At 31.6% G+C, this 13,714-nt stretch overlaps 1 protein-coding gene across 1 annotated transcript; it reads left to right on the top strand.

The window, feature by feature from the left end:
- The first annotated feature begins 3,564 nt into the window (after positions 1-3,564).
- Positions 3,565-4,716, top strand: LOC136043467 (uncharacterized). Its single transcript, XM_065728387.1, has one exon. It carries the CDS (start codon positions 3,565-3,567, stop codon positions 4,714-4,716), a length of 1,152 nt encoding a protein of 383 aa, XP_065584459.1.
- The last annotated feature ends 8,998 nt before the right edge of the window (positions 4,717-13,714 follow it).

A 13,714-nucleotide genomic window follows, 5' to 3' on the forward strand; every position in this document is an offset into this window, starting at 1 on the left:
ATTGTCTGTGGAAAAAATGAAGATATTAGACAATTCTATGATTGCACATGGTAAAGAATGTGATTAAAGGCTCTTTTCCTATTTCAAAAGTTTTAGTTTTCGAGGGAAATAGCTACGTATGTTGAAAAAATGAAGATATTAGACTATTTTATGATTGCAAATGGTAAAGAATGTGATTAAAGGCTCTTTTCCCATTTCAAAAGTTTTAGTTTTCGAGGGTAATAGCTACGTATGTTGAAAAAATGAAGATATTAGACTATTTTATGATTGCACATGGTAAAGAATGTGATTAAAGGCTCTTTTCCTATTTCAAAAGTTTTAGTTTTCGAGGGTAATAGCTAAGTATGTTGAAAAAATGAAAATATTAGACTATTTTATGATTGCAAATGGTAAAGAATGTGATTAAAGGCTCTTTTTCTATTTCAAAAGTTTTAGTTTTCGAGGGTAATAGCTATGTCTGTGGAAAAAATGAAGATATTAGACTATTTTATGATTGCACATGGTAAAGAATGAGATTAAAGGCTCCTTTCCTATGTCAAAAGTTTTAGTTTTCGAGGGTAATAGCTACGTATGTTGAAAAAATGAAGATATTGGACAATTTTATGATTGCACATGGTAAAGAATGTGCTTAAAGGCTCTTTTCCTATGTCAAAAGTTTTAGTTTTCGAGGGTAATAGCTACGTATGTTGAAAAAATGAAGATATTAGACTATTTTGTGATTGCAAATGGTGAAGAATGTGATTAAAGGCTCTTTTCCTATGTCAAAAGTTTTAGTTTTCGAGGGTAATAGCTATATATGTTGAAAAAATGAAGATATTAGACTATTTTATGATTGCAAATGGTAAAGAATGTGATTAAAGGCTCTTTTCCTATGTCAAAAGTTTTAGTTTTCGAGGGTAATAGCTATGTATGTTAAAAAAATGAAGATATTAGACAATTTTATGATTGCACATGGTAAAGAATGTGATTAAAGGCTCTTTTCCTATTTCAAAAGTTTTAGTTTTCGAGGGTAATAGCTACGTATGTTGAAAAAATGAAGATATTAGATTATTTTAGGATTGCACATGGAAAAGAATGTGATTAAAGACTCTTTTCCTATGTCAAAAGTTTTAGTTTTCGAGGGTAATATTTACGTATGTTGGAAAAATGAAGATATTAGACTATTTTATGATTGCAAATGGTAAAGAATGTGATTAAAGGCTCTTTTCCTATTTAAAAAGTTTTAGTTTTTGAGGGTAATAGCTATGTCTGTTGAAAAAATGAAGATATTAGACTATTTTATGATTGCAAATGGTAAAGAATGTGATTAAAGGCTCTTTTCCTATTTCAAAAGTTTTAGTTTTCGAGGGTAATAGCTACGTATGTTGAAAAAATGAAGATATTAGACTATTTTATGATTGCAAATGGTAAAGAATGTGATTAAAGGCTCTTTTCCTATTTCAAAAGTTTTAGTTTTCGAGGGTAATAGCTAAGTATGTTGAAAAAATGAAAATATTAGACTATTTTATGATTGCAAATGGTAAAGAATGTGATTAAAGGCTCTTTTTCTATTTCAAAAGTTTTAGTTTTCGAGGGTAATAGCTACTTATGTTGAAAAAATGAAGATATTAGACTATTTTATGATTGCAAATGGTAAAGAATGTGATTAAAGGCTCTTTTCCTATGTCAAAAGTTTTAGTTTTCAAGGGTAATAGGTTTGTCTGTGGAAAAAATGCAGATATTAGACAATTTTATGATTGCACATGGTAAAGAATGTGATTAAAGGCTCTTTTCCTATTTCGAAAGTTTTAGTTTTCGAGGATAATAGCTACGTATGTTGAAAAAATGAAGATATTAGACTATTTTATCATTGCAAATGGTAAAGAATGTGATTAAAGGCTCTTTTCCTATGTCAAAAGTTTTAGTTTTCGAGGATAATAGCTACGTATGTTGAAAAAATGAAGATATTAGACTATTTTATGATTGCAAATGGTAAAGAATGTGATTAAAGGCTCTTTTCCTATGTCAAAAATTTTAGTTTTCGAGGGTAATAGCTACATCTGTTGAAAAAATGAAAATATTAGACTATTTTATGATTGCAAATGGTAAAGAATGTGATTCAAGGCTCTTTTTCTATTTCAAAAGTTTTAGTTTTCGAGGGTAATAGCTACTTATGTTGAAAAAATGAAGATATTAGACTATTTTATGATTGCAAATGGTAAAGAATGTGATTAAAGGTTCTTTTCCTATTTCAAAAGTTTTAGTTTTTGAGGGTAATAGCTATGTCTGTTGAAAAAATGAAGATATTAGACTATTTTATGATTGCACATGGTAAAGAATGTGATTAAAGGCTCTTTTCCTATTTCAAAAGTTTTAGTTTTCGAGGGTAATAGCTACGTATGTTGAAAAAATGAAAATATTAGACTATTTTATGATTGCAAATGGTAAAGAATGTGATTAAAGGCTCTTTTTCTATTTCAAAAGTTTTAGTTTTCGAGGAATGAAGATATTAGATTATTTTAGGATTGCACATGGTAAAGAATGTGATTAAAGGCTCTTTTCCTATGTCAAAAGTTTTAGTTTTCGAGGGTAATATCTACGTATGTTGGAAAAATGAAGATATTAGACTATTTTATGATTGCACATGGTAAAGAATGTGCTTAAAGGCTCTTTTCCTATGTCAAAAGTTTTAGTTTTAGAGGGTAGGGGAGAGTCGGGTAAGACGGACCGGGGGGCAAGACGGACCTTTTGTCATTGCTCGACTTGAGCGTCACCTTTTTATCACTTGTAGAGCTAGAGACAACTGTCATCTAGTGGCAAGTTTCGGAGCGAAGTCTGAGAGTTGAAGCCAATCTTGTCTTCGAGAAAAATATTTTTATTCGTTTTCACATTCTCGAAACCGGCTTTTGAGGTAAATGTTTTTCTTTTCTGGTGTTTCTAATGTTCTGTTTTATACTGCGGTAATTTTTCTTACAAATATGGAGGTCTAGGAGAGTGTGTGAGACATTAATTTTTTTCATTGCAGCGCCATCTTATGTTATAATTTTTAACTATTCCGAAAAAGCAGGTTTAGGGTAAGATTGACCACAGAGACAGCGGGTAAGACGGACCGGTCCGTCTTGCCCCCTATCATCTGGGATCTTTTTCGAAGTTATTATTTTTTACGTATTTTGTGAATATTGTGTTGCATTTATTGTTCCCGCATGTCAATTAGAAATATATTAAGCTGTCACTCTTTTGAAGAATGGGAAAGTATACTAGGAAAACCACCAGCGGTCTCCACGACCAGGACTTACTGAGAGCAGCTGCTATGCGAGTTAAATCTGGTTCGCCGCTTCGCAAAGTTTCGAAAGAGGTTGGTTTGCCACGAAGCACAGTGCGAAGAGCAGTTGCAAAACTCGACGCAGCAGAACATCCCCAATCAGTGGAGTTGGCAACTACCTTCAACTTTAAAAGTTTGTTCTCAGCAAACGAAGAGATACTTCTGAAGGACTATATGATCACGGCATAGCACATGCATCATGGACTTACGAAAAAGTAGCAGGTCAGCTTGCATATGAATATGCCCAGGCCAAAGGGAAGAATATGCCGAAGTTCTGGACTGAAAATAAGTGTGCAGGAAAAGACTGGATGAATAGCTTTATGAGTCGTGTTGGGCTTTCCCTAAGGTCTTCCGAAGCGACAAGCCTTGCCAGAGCCACCAGCTTCAACAGGCGAATCCTTGTCAGCGAATTCTTCAATAATTTAGAAGAGCTGCTTATAAAGCACAAATATCCGCCGAATAGAATATATAATCTTGACGAGACTGGAGTAACCACCGTTCAGAAGACACCAAAGGTGGTTGCAGAAAAGGGATCAAAGCAAGTTGGACGCATTACTTCGGCTGAGCGAGGGACGCTGGTAACAGTCGTAGGGTGTATCAACGCAACTGGCCAGTCGATAGCCCCTTTCTTTGTCTTTCCACGAGTGAACTGGCTTCAAAGTTTTCTCAATGGCACGCCCCCTGGAAGCACAGGAAAATGCCAGCCGTCTGGATGGATGACAGCCGAAATCTTCCCGGATATGATACGCCATCTGATCTCCCAAACGAGTTGCTCGCCCACAAATCGTCTTCTGCTGATTATGGATAACCATGATTCGCACGTCTCATTGAGCGTGGTTAATCTTTGCAGAGAAAACGGCATTGAAGTCATAACGCTTCCGCCACATTGCAGTCACAAGCTGCAGCCTCTTGATGTTGCTGTGTATGGGCCATTCAAGCGATACTACAATGAAGCAGCTAACTCGTGGATGATTTCGAACCCAAACAGGAGGATTACCATTTATGAAATCGGAATATTCGTTGGAATTGCTTTTCCAAGAGTTTTCGTCATGGAAAACGTACTAAGTGGGTTCCAAAAAACAGGAATATACCCTTTCAATAGGAACGTTTTCCAAGATCACGACTTTCTCAGCGCCTTTGTGACAGACCAACCAGCACCAGAGACGTCTCCCATGACAGGCCAGTCTGCAGTTCCATCAACCAGCCCTGGCGACGAGAGCTTGAATAAGGACGTGCTGCCAACTACCAGTAGCTCAGTGATTTCTGCGACTATGCCAGTGACTCCAGAGTCGGTTCGTCCTCACACTAAGGCGAGTTTCTATGCAAGAGACGGAAAAACATCTAGGAAAAGAACAAAGTCCAAAATTCTGACGAACACACCTGAAAAAACAGACTGGAAGAAGAATTTGAGTTGAAAAGAAAAAAATCAGAAAAGAAAGCTCAAAGAAAACGGCCTAAAAGAGAAACCTCTCCAAACAGCCTGGGAACGGGAAGACAGCTTCGATGAACATATCGCGCTGGATGATGAAAGTGATGACAGCTTGCATTTGGATGGGTCAGAGGAGGAGGAGTTTCTTGATGGAATCGAACCAAAAAGTGGGGATTTCTTGGTTGTGAAAGTGCCGACCAAGAAGAGCTTCAGGAATTATGTTGGAGTTGTGTGTGATTGTGAATCTGATGGTTTCCAAGTTCAGTTTTGGAAGCGATTAGCTCCATCGAGCTTTTGAAATAGGAAAAGAGCCTTTAATCACATTCTTTACCATTTGCAATCATAAAATAGTCTAATATCTTCATTTTTTCAACATACGTAGCTATTACCCTCGAAAACTAAAACTTTTGAAATAGGAAAAGAGCCTTTAATCACATTCTTTACCATTTGCAATCATAAAATAGTCTAATATCTTCATTTTTTCCACAGACCTAGCTATTACCCTCAAAAACTAAAACTTTTGAAATAGGAAAAGAGCCTTTAATCACATTCTTTACGATTTGCAATCATAAAATAGTCTAATATCTTCATTTTTTCCACAGACCTAGCTATTACCCTCGAAAACTAAAACTTTTGAAATAGGAAAGAGCCTTTAATCACATTCTTTACCTTGTGCAATCATAAAATTGTCTAATATCTTCATTTTTTCCACAGACAAAGCTATTACCCTCGAAAACTAGAACTTTTGACATAGGAAAAGAGCCTTTAATCACATTCTTTACCTTGTGCAATCATAAAATTGTCTAATATCTTCATTTTTTCCACAGACAAAGCTATTACACTCGAAAACTAAAACTTTTGAAATAGGAAAAGAGCCTTTAATCACATTCTTTACCATTTGCAATTATAAAATAGTCTAATTTCTTCATTTTTTCAACATACGTAGCTATTACCCTCGAAAACTAAAACTTTTGAAATAAGAAAAGAGACTTTAATCACATTCTTTACCATGTGCAATCATAAAATTGTCTAATATCTTCATTTTTTCCACAGACAAAGCTATTACCCTCGAAAACTAGAACTTTTGACATAGGAAAAGAGCCTTTAATCACATTCTTTACCTTGTTCAATCATAAAATTGTCTAATATCTTCATTTTTTCCACAGACAAAGCTATTTCCCTCAAAAACTAAAACTTTTGAAATAGGAAAAGAGCCTCTAATCACATTCTTTACCATTTGCAATCATAAAATAGTCTAATATCTTCATTTTTTCAACATACGTAGCTATTACCCTCGAAAACTAAAACTTTTGAAATAGGAAAAGAGCCTTTAATCACATTCTTTACCATTTGCAATCATAAAATAGTCTAATATCTTCATTTTTTCAACATACGTAGCTATTACCCTCGAAAACTAAAACTTTTGAAATAGGAAAGAGCCTTTAATCACATTCTTTACCTTGTGCAATCATAAAATTGTCTAATATCTTCATTTTTTCAACATACTTAGCTATTACCCTCGAAAACTAAAACTTTTGAAATAGGAAAAGAGCCTTTAATCACATTCTTTACCTTGTGCAATCATAAAATTGTCTAATATCTTCATTTTTTCCACAGACAAAGCTATTTCCCTCAAAAACTAAAACTTTTGAAATAGGAAAAGAGCCTTTAATCACATTCTTTACCATTTGCAATTATAAAATAGTCTAATATCTTCATTTTTTCAACATACGTAGCTATTACCCTCGAAAACTAAAACTTTTGAAATAAGAAAAGAGACTTTAATCACATTCTTTACCATGTGCAATCATAAAATTGTCTAATATCTTCATTTTTTCCACAGACAAAGCTATTACCCTCGAAAACTAGAACTTTTGACATAGGAAAAGAGCCTTTAATCACATTCTTTACCTTGTGCAATCATAAAATTGTCTAATATCTTCATTTTTTCCACAGACAAAGCTATTTCCCTCAAAAACTAAAACTTTTGAAATAGGAAAAGAGCCTCTAATCACATTCTTTACCATTTGCAATCATAAAATAGTCTAATATCTTCTTTTTTTCAACATACGTAGCTATTACTCCGAAAACTAAAACTTTTAAAATAGGAAAAGAGCCTTTAATCACATTCTTTACCATGTGCAATCATAAAATAGTCTAATATCTTCATTTTTTCAACATACGTAGCTATTACCCTCGAAAACTAAAACTTTTGAAATAGGAAAAGAGCCTTTAATCACATTCTTTACCATGTGCAATCATAAAATTGTCTAATATCTTCATTTTTTCAACATACGTAGCTATTACCCTCGAAAACTAAAACTTTTGAAATAGGAAAAGAGCCTTTAATCACATTCTTTACCATGTGCAATCATAAAATTGTCTAATATCTTCATTTTTTCAACGTACGTAGCTATTACCCTCGAAAACTAAAACTTTTGAAATAGGAAAAGAGCCTTTAATCACATTCTTTACCATTTGCAATCATAAAATTGTCTAATATCTTCATTTTTTCAACATACGTAGCTATTACCCTCGAAAACTAAAACTTTTGAAATAGGAAAAGAGACTTTAATCACATTCTTTACTATATGCAATCATAAAATTGTCTAATATCTTCATTTTTTCCACAGACAAAGCTATTACCCTCGAAAACTAGAACTTTTGACATAGGAAAAGAGCCTTTAATCACATTCTTTACCATGTGCAATCATAAAATTGTCTAATTACTTCATTTTTTCCACAGACAAAGCTATTTCCCTCAAAAACTAAAACTTTTGAAATAGGAAAAGAGCCTCTAATCACATTCTTTACCATTTGCAATCATAAAATAGTCTAATATCTTCATTTTTTCAACATACGTAGCTATTACCCTCGAAAACTAAAACTTTTAAAATAGGAAAAGAGCCTTTAATCACATTCTTTACCATGTGCAATCATAAAATAGTCTAATATCTTCATTTTTTCAACATACGTAGCTATTACCCTCGAAAACTAAAACTTTTGAAATAGGAAAAGAGCCTTTAATCACATTCTTTACCATGTGCAATCATAAAATTGTCTAATATCTTCATTTTTTCAACATACGTAGCTATTACCCTCGAAAACTAAAACTTTTGAAATAGGAAAAGAGCCTTTAATCACATTCTTTACCATGTGCAATCATAAAATTGTCTAATATCTTCATTTTTTCAACATACGTAGCTATTACCCTCGAAAACTAAAACTTTTGACATAGGAAAAGAGCCTTTAATCACATTCTTTACCATGTGCAATCATAAAATTGTCTAATATCTTCATTTTTTCAACGTACGTAGCTATTACCCTCGAAAACTAAAACTTTTGAAATAGGAAAAGAGCCTTTAATCACATTCTTTACCATGTGCAATCATAAAATTGTCTAATATCTTCATTTTTTCAACGTACGTAGCTATTACCCTCGAAAACTAAAACTTTTGAAATAGGAAAAGAGCCTTTAATCACATTCTTTACCATTTGCAATCATAAAATTGTCTAATATCTTCATTTTTTCAACATACGTAGCTATTACCCTCGAAAACTAAAACTTTTGAAATAGGAAAAGAGACTTTAATCACATTCTTTACTATATGCAATCATAAAATTGTCTAATATCTTCATTTTTTCCACAGACAAAGCTATTACCCTCGAAAACTAGAACTTTTGACATAGGAAAAGAGCCTTTAATCACATTCTCTACCTTGTGCAATCATAAAATTGTCTAATATCTTCATTTTTTCCACAGACAAAGCTATTTCCCTCAAAAACTAAAACTTTTGAAATAGGAAAAGAGCCTCTAATCACATTCTTTACCACTTGCAATCATAAAATAGTCTAATATCTTCATTTTTTCAACATACGTAGCTATTACCATCGAAAACTAAAACTTTTAAAATAGGAAAAGAGCCTTTAATCACATTCTTTACCATGTGCAATCATAAAATAGTCTAATATCTTCATTTTTTCAACATACGTAGCTATTACCCCTCGAAAACTAAAACTTTTGAAATAGGAAAAGAGCCTTTAATCACATTCTTTACCATGTGCAATCATAAAATTGTCTAATATCTTCATTTTTTCAACATACGTAGCTATTACCCTCGAAAACTAAAACTTTTGGAATAGGAAAAGAGCCTTTAATCACATTCTTTACCATGTGCAATCATAAAATTGTCTAATATCTTCATTTTTTCAACGTACGTAGCTATTACCCTCGAAAACTAAAACTTTTGAAATAGGAAAAGAGCCTTTAATCACATTCTTTACCATTTGCAATCATAAAATTGACTAATATCTTCATTTTTTTCCACAGACAAAGGTATTTCCCTCAAAAACTAAAACTTTTGAAATAGGAAAAGAGCGTCTAATCACATTCTTTACCATTTGCAATCATAAAATAGTCTAATATCTTCATTTTTTCAACATACGTAGCTATTACCCTCGAAAACTAAAACTTTTGAAATAGGAAAAGAGCCTTTAATCTAATTCTTTACCATGTGCAATCATAAAATAGTCTAATATCTTCATTTTTTCAACATACGTAGCTATTACCCTCGAAAACTAAAACTTTTGAAATAAGAAAAGAGCCTTTAATCACATTCTTTACCATGTGCAATCATAAAATTGTCTAATATCTTCATTTTTTCAACATACGTAGCTATTATCCTCGAAAACTAAAAGTTTTGAAATAGGAAAAGAGCCTTTAATCACATTCTTTGCCATTTGCAATCATAAAATAGTCTAATATCTTCATTTTTTCAACATACGTAGCTATTACCCTCGAAAACTAAAAACTTTTGAAATAGGAAAAGAGCCTTTAATCACATTCTTTACCATGTGCAATCATAAAATAGTCTAATACCTTCATTTTATCAACATACGTAGCTATTACCCTTGAAAACTAAAACTTTTGAAATAAGAAAAGAGACTTTAATCACATTCTTTACCATGTGCAATCATAAAATTGTCTAATATCTTCATTTTTTCCACAGACAAAGCTATTACCCTCGAAAACTAGAACTTTTGACATAGGAAAAGAGCCTTTAATCACATTCTTTACCTTGTGCAATCATAAAATTGTCTAATATCTTCATTTTTTCCACAGACAAAGCTATTTCTCTCAAAAACTAAAACTTTTGAAATAGGAAAAGAGCCTCTAATCACATTCTTTACCATTTGCAATCATAAAATAGTCTAATATCTTCATTTTTCCAACATACGTAGCTATTACCCTCGAAAACTAAAACTTTTGAAATAGAAAAAGAGCCTTTAATCACATTCTTTACCATGTGCAATCATAAAATAGTCTAATATCTTCATTTTTTTCAACATACGTAGCTATTACCCTCGAAAACTAAAACTTTTGAAATAGGAAAAGAGCCTTTAATTGCATTCTTTACCATGTGCAATCATAAAATTGTCTAATATCTTCATTTTTTCAACATACGTAGCTATTACCCTCGAAAACTAAAACTTTTGAAATAGGAAAAGAGCCTTTAATCACATTCTTTACCATGTGCAATCATAAAATTGTCTAATATCTTCATTTTTTCAACGTACGTAGCTATTACCCTCGAAAACTAAAACTTTTGAAATAGGAAAAGAGCCTTTAATCACATTCTTTACCATTTGCAATCATAAAATTGTCTAATATCTTCATTTTTTCAACATACGTAGCTATTACCCTCGAAAACTAAGACTTTTGAAATAGGACAAGAGACTTTAATCACACTCTTTACCATGTGCAATCATAAAATTGTCTAATATCTTCATTTTTTTCCACAGACAAAGCTATTACCCTCAAAAAACTAGAACTTTTGACATAGGAAAAGAGCCTTTAATCACATTCTTTACCTTGTGCAATCATAAAATTGTCTAATATCTTCATTTTTTTCCACAGACAAAGGTATTTCCCTCAAAAACTAACAACTTTTGAAATAGGAAAAGAGCCTCTAATCACATTCTTTACCATTTGCAATCATAAAATAGTCTAATATCTTCATTTTTTCAACATACGTAGCTATTACCCTCGAAAACTAAAACTTTTGAAATAGGAAAAGAGCCTTTAATCTAATTCTTTACCATGTGCAATCATAAAATAGTCTAATATCTTCATTTTTTCAACATACGTAGCTATTACCCTCGAAAACTAAAACTTTTGAAATAGGAAAAGAGCCTTTAATCACATTCTTTACCATGTGCAATCATAGAATTGTCTAATATCTTCATTTTTTCAACATACGTAGCTATTATCCTCGAAAACTAAAACTTTTGAAATAGGAAAAGAGCCTTTAATCACATTCTTTACCATTTGCAATCATAAAATAGTCTAATATCTTCATTTTTTCAACATACGTAGCTATTACCCTCGAAAACTAAAACTTTTGAAATAGGAAAAGAGCCTTTAATCACATTCTTTACCATGTGCAATCATAAAATAGTCTAATATCTTCATTTTTTCCACAGACCTAGCTATTACCCTCGAAAACTAAAACTTTTGAAATAGGAAAAGAGCCTTTAATCACATTCTTTACGATTTGCAATCATAAAATAGTCTAATATCTTCATTTTTTCAACATACGTAGCTATTACCCTCGAAAACTAAAACTTTTGAAATAGGAAAAGAGCCTTTAATCACATTCTTTACCATTTGCAATCATAAAATAGTCTAATATCTTCATTTTTTCAACATACGTAGCTATTACCCTCGAAAACTAAAACTTTTGAAATAGGAAAAGAGCCTTTAATCACATTCTTTACCATGTGCAATCATAAAATAGTCTAATATCTTCATTTTTCCACAGACCTAGCTATTACCCTCGAAAACTAAAACTTTTGAAATAGGAAAGAGCCTTTAATCACATTCTTTACCTTGTGCAATCATAAAACTGTCTAACATCTTCATTTTTTCCACAGACAAAGCTATTTACCTCAAAAACTAAAACTTTTGAAATAGGAAAAGAGCCTTTAATCACATTCTTTACCATTTGCAATTATAAAATAGTCTAATATCTTCATTTTTTCAACATACGTAGCTATTACCCTCGAAAACTAAAACTTTTGAAATAAGAAAAGAGACTTTAAGCACATTCTTTACCATGTGCAATCATAAAATTGTCTAATATCTTCATTTTTTTCAAAGACAAAGCTATTACCCTCGAAAACTAGAACTTTTGACATAGGAAAAGAGCCTTTAATCTCATTCTTTACCTTGTGCAATCATAAAATTGTCTAATATCTTCATTTTTTCAACATACGTAGCTATTACCCTCGAAAACTAAAACTTTTGAAATAGGAAAAGAGCCTTTAATCACATTCTTTACCATGTGCAATCATAAAATAGTCTAATATCTTCATTTTTTCAACATAAGTAGCTATTACCCTCGAAAACTAAAACTTTTGAAATAGGAAAAGAGCCTTTAATCACATTCTTTACCATGTGCAATCATAAAATTGTCTAATATCTTCATTTTTTCAACATACGTAGCTATTACCCCCGAAAACTAAAACTTTTGAAATAGGAAAAGAGCCTTTAATCACATTCTTTACCATTTGCAATCATAAAATTGTCTAATATCTTCATTTTTTCAACAAACGTAGCTATTACCCTCGAAAACTAAAACTTTTAAAATAGGAAAAGAGCCTTTAATCACATTCTTTACCATTTGCAGTCATAAAATAGTCCAATATCTTCATTTTTTCAACATACGTAGCTATTACCCTCGAAAACTAAAACTTTTGAAATAGGAAAAGAGCCTTTAATCACATTCTTTACCATGTGCAATCATAAAATAGTCTAATATCTTCATTTTTTCCACAGACCTAGCTATTACCCTCGAAAACTAAAACTTTTGAAATAGGAAAGAGCCTTTAATCACATTCTTTACCTTGTGCAATCATAAAATTGTCTAATATCTTCATTTTTTCCACAGACAAAGCTATTTCCCTCAAAAACTAAAACTTTTGAAATAGGAAAAGAGCCTTTAATCACATTCTTTACCATTTGCAATCATAAAATAGTCTAATATCTTCATTTTTTCAACATACGTAGCTATTACCCTCGAAAACTAAAACTTTTGAAATAGGAAAAGAGCCTTTAATCACATTCTTTACCATGTGCAATCATAAAATAGTCTAATATCTTCATTTTTTCCACAGACCTAGCTATTACCCTCGAAAACTAAAACTTTTGAAATAGGAAAGAGCCTTTAATCACATTCTTTACCTTGTGCAATCATAAAATTGTCTAATATCTTCATTTTTTCCACAGACAAAGCTATTTCCCTCAAAAACTAAAACTTTTGAAATAGGAAAAGAGCCTCTAATCACATTCTTTACCATTTGCAATCATAAAATAGTCTAATATCTTCATTTTTTCAACATACGTAGCCATTACCCTCGAAAACTAAAACTTTTGAAATAGGAAAAGAGCCTTTAATCACATTCTTTACCATGTGCAATCATAAAATAGTCATAAATATAAATAAATAGATTATCATCATATAAAAAAAAATCATATAAAAGACATAAATAGATATAAAATCATAAAAAAAATATCTTCATTTTTTCAACATACGTAGCTATTACCCTCGAAAACTAAAACTTTTGAAATAGGAAAAGAGCCTTTAATCACATTCTTTACCATGTGCAATCATAAAATTGTCTAATATCTTCATTTTTTCAACATACGTAGCTATTACCCTCGAAAACTAACACTTTTGAAATAAGAAAAGAGCCTTTAATCACATTCTTTACCATTTGCAATCATAAAATAGTCTAATATCTTCATTTCTTCAACATACGTAGCTATTACCCTCGAAAACTAAAACTTTTGAAATAGGAAAAGAGCCTTTAATCACATTCTTTACCATGTGCAATCATAAAATAGTCTAATATCTTCATTTTTTCCTCAGACCTAGCTATTACCCTCGAAAACTAAAACTTTTGAAATAGGAAAAGAGCCTTTA

This window comes from Artemia franciscana, unplaced genomic scaffold (genome assembly GCF_032884065.1).
Source record: "Artemia franciscana unplaced genomic scaffold, ASM3288406v1 Scaffold_6293, whole genome shotgun sequence".
NCBI lineage: Eukaryota > Metazoa > Arthropoda > Branchiopoda > Anostraca > Artemiidae > Artemia > Artemia franciscana.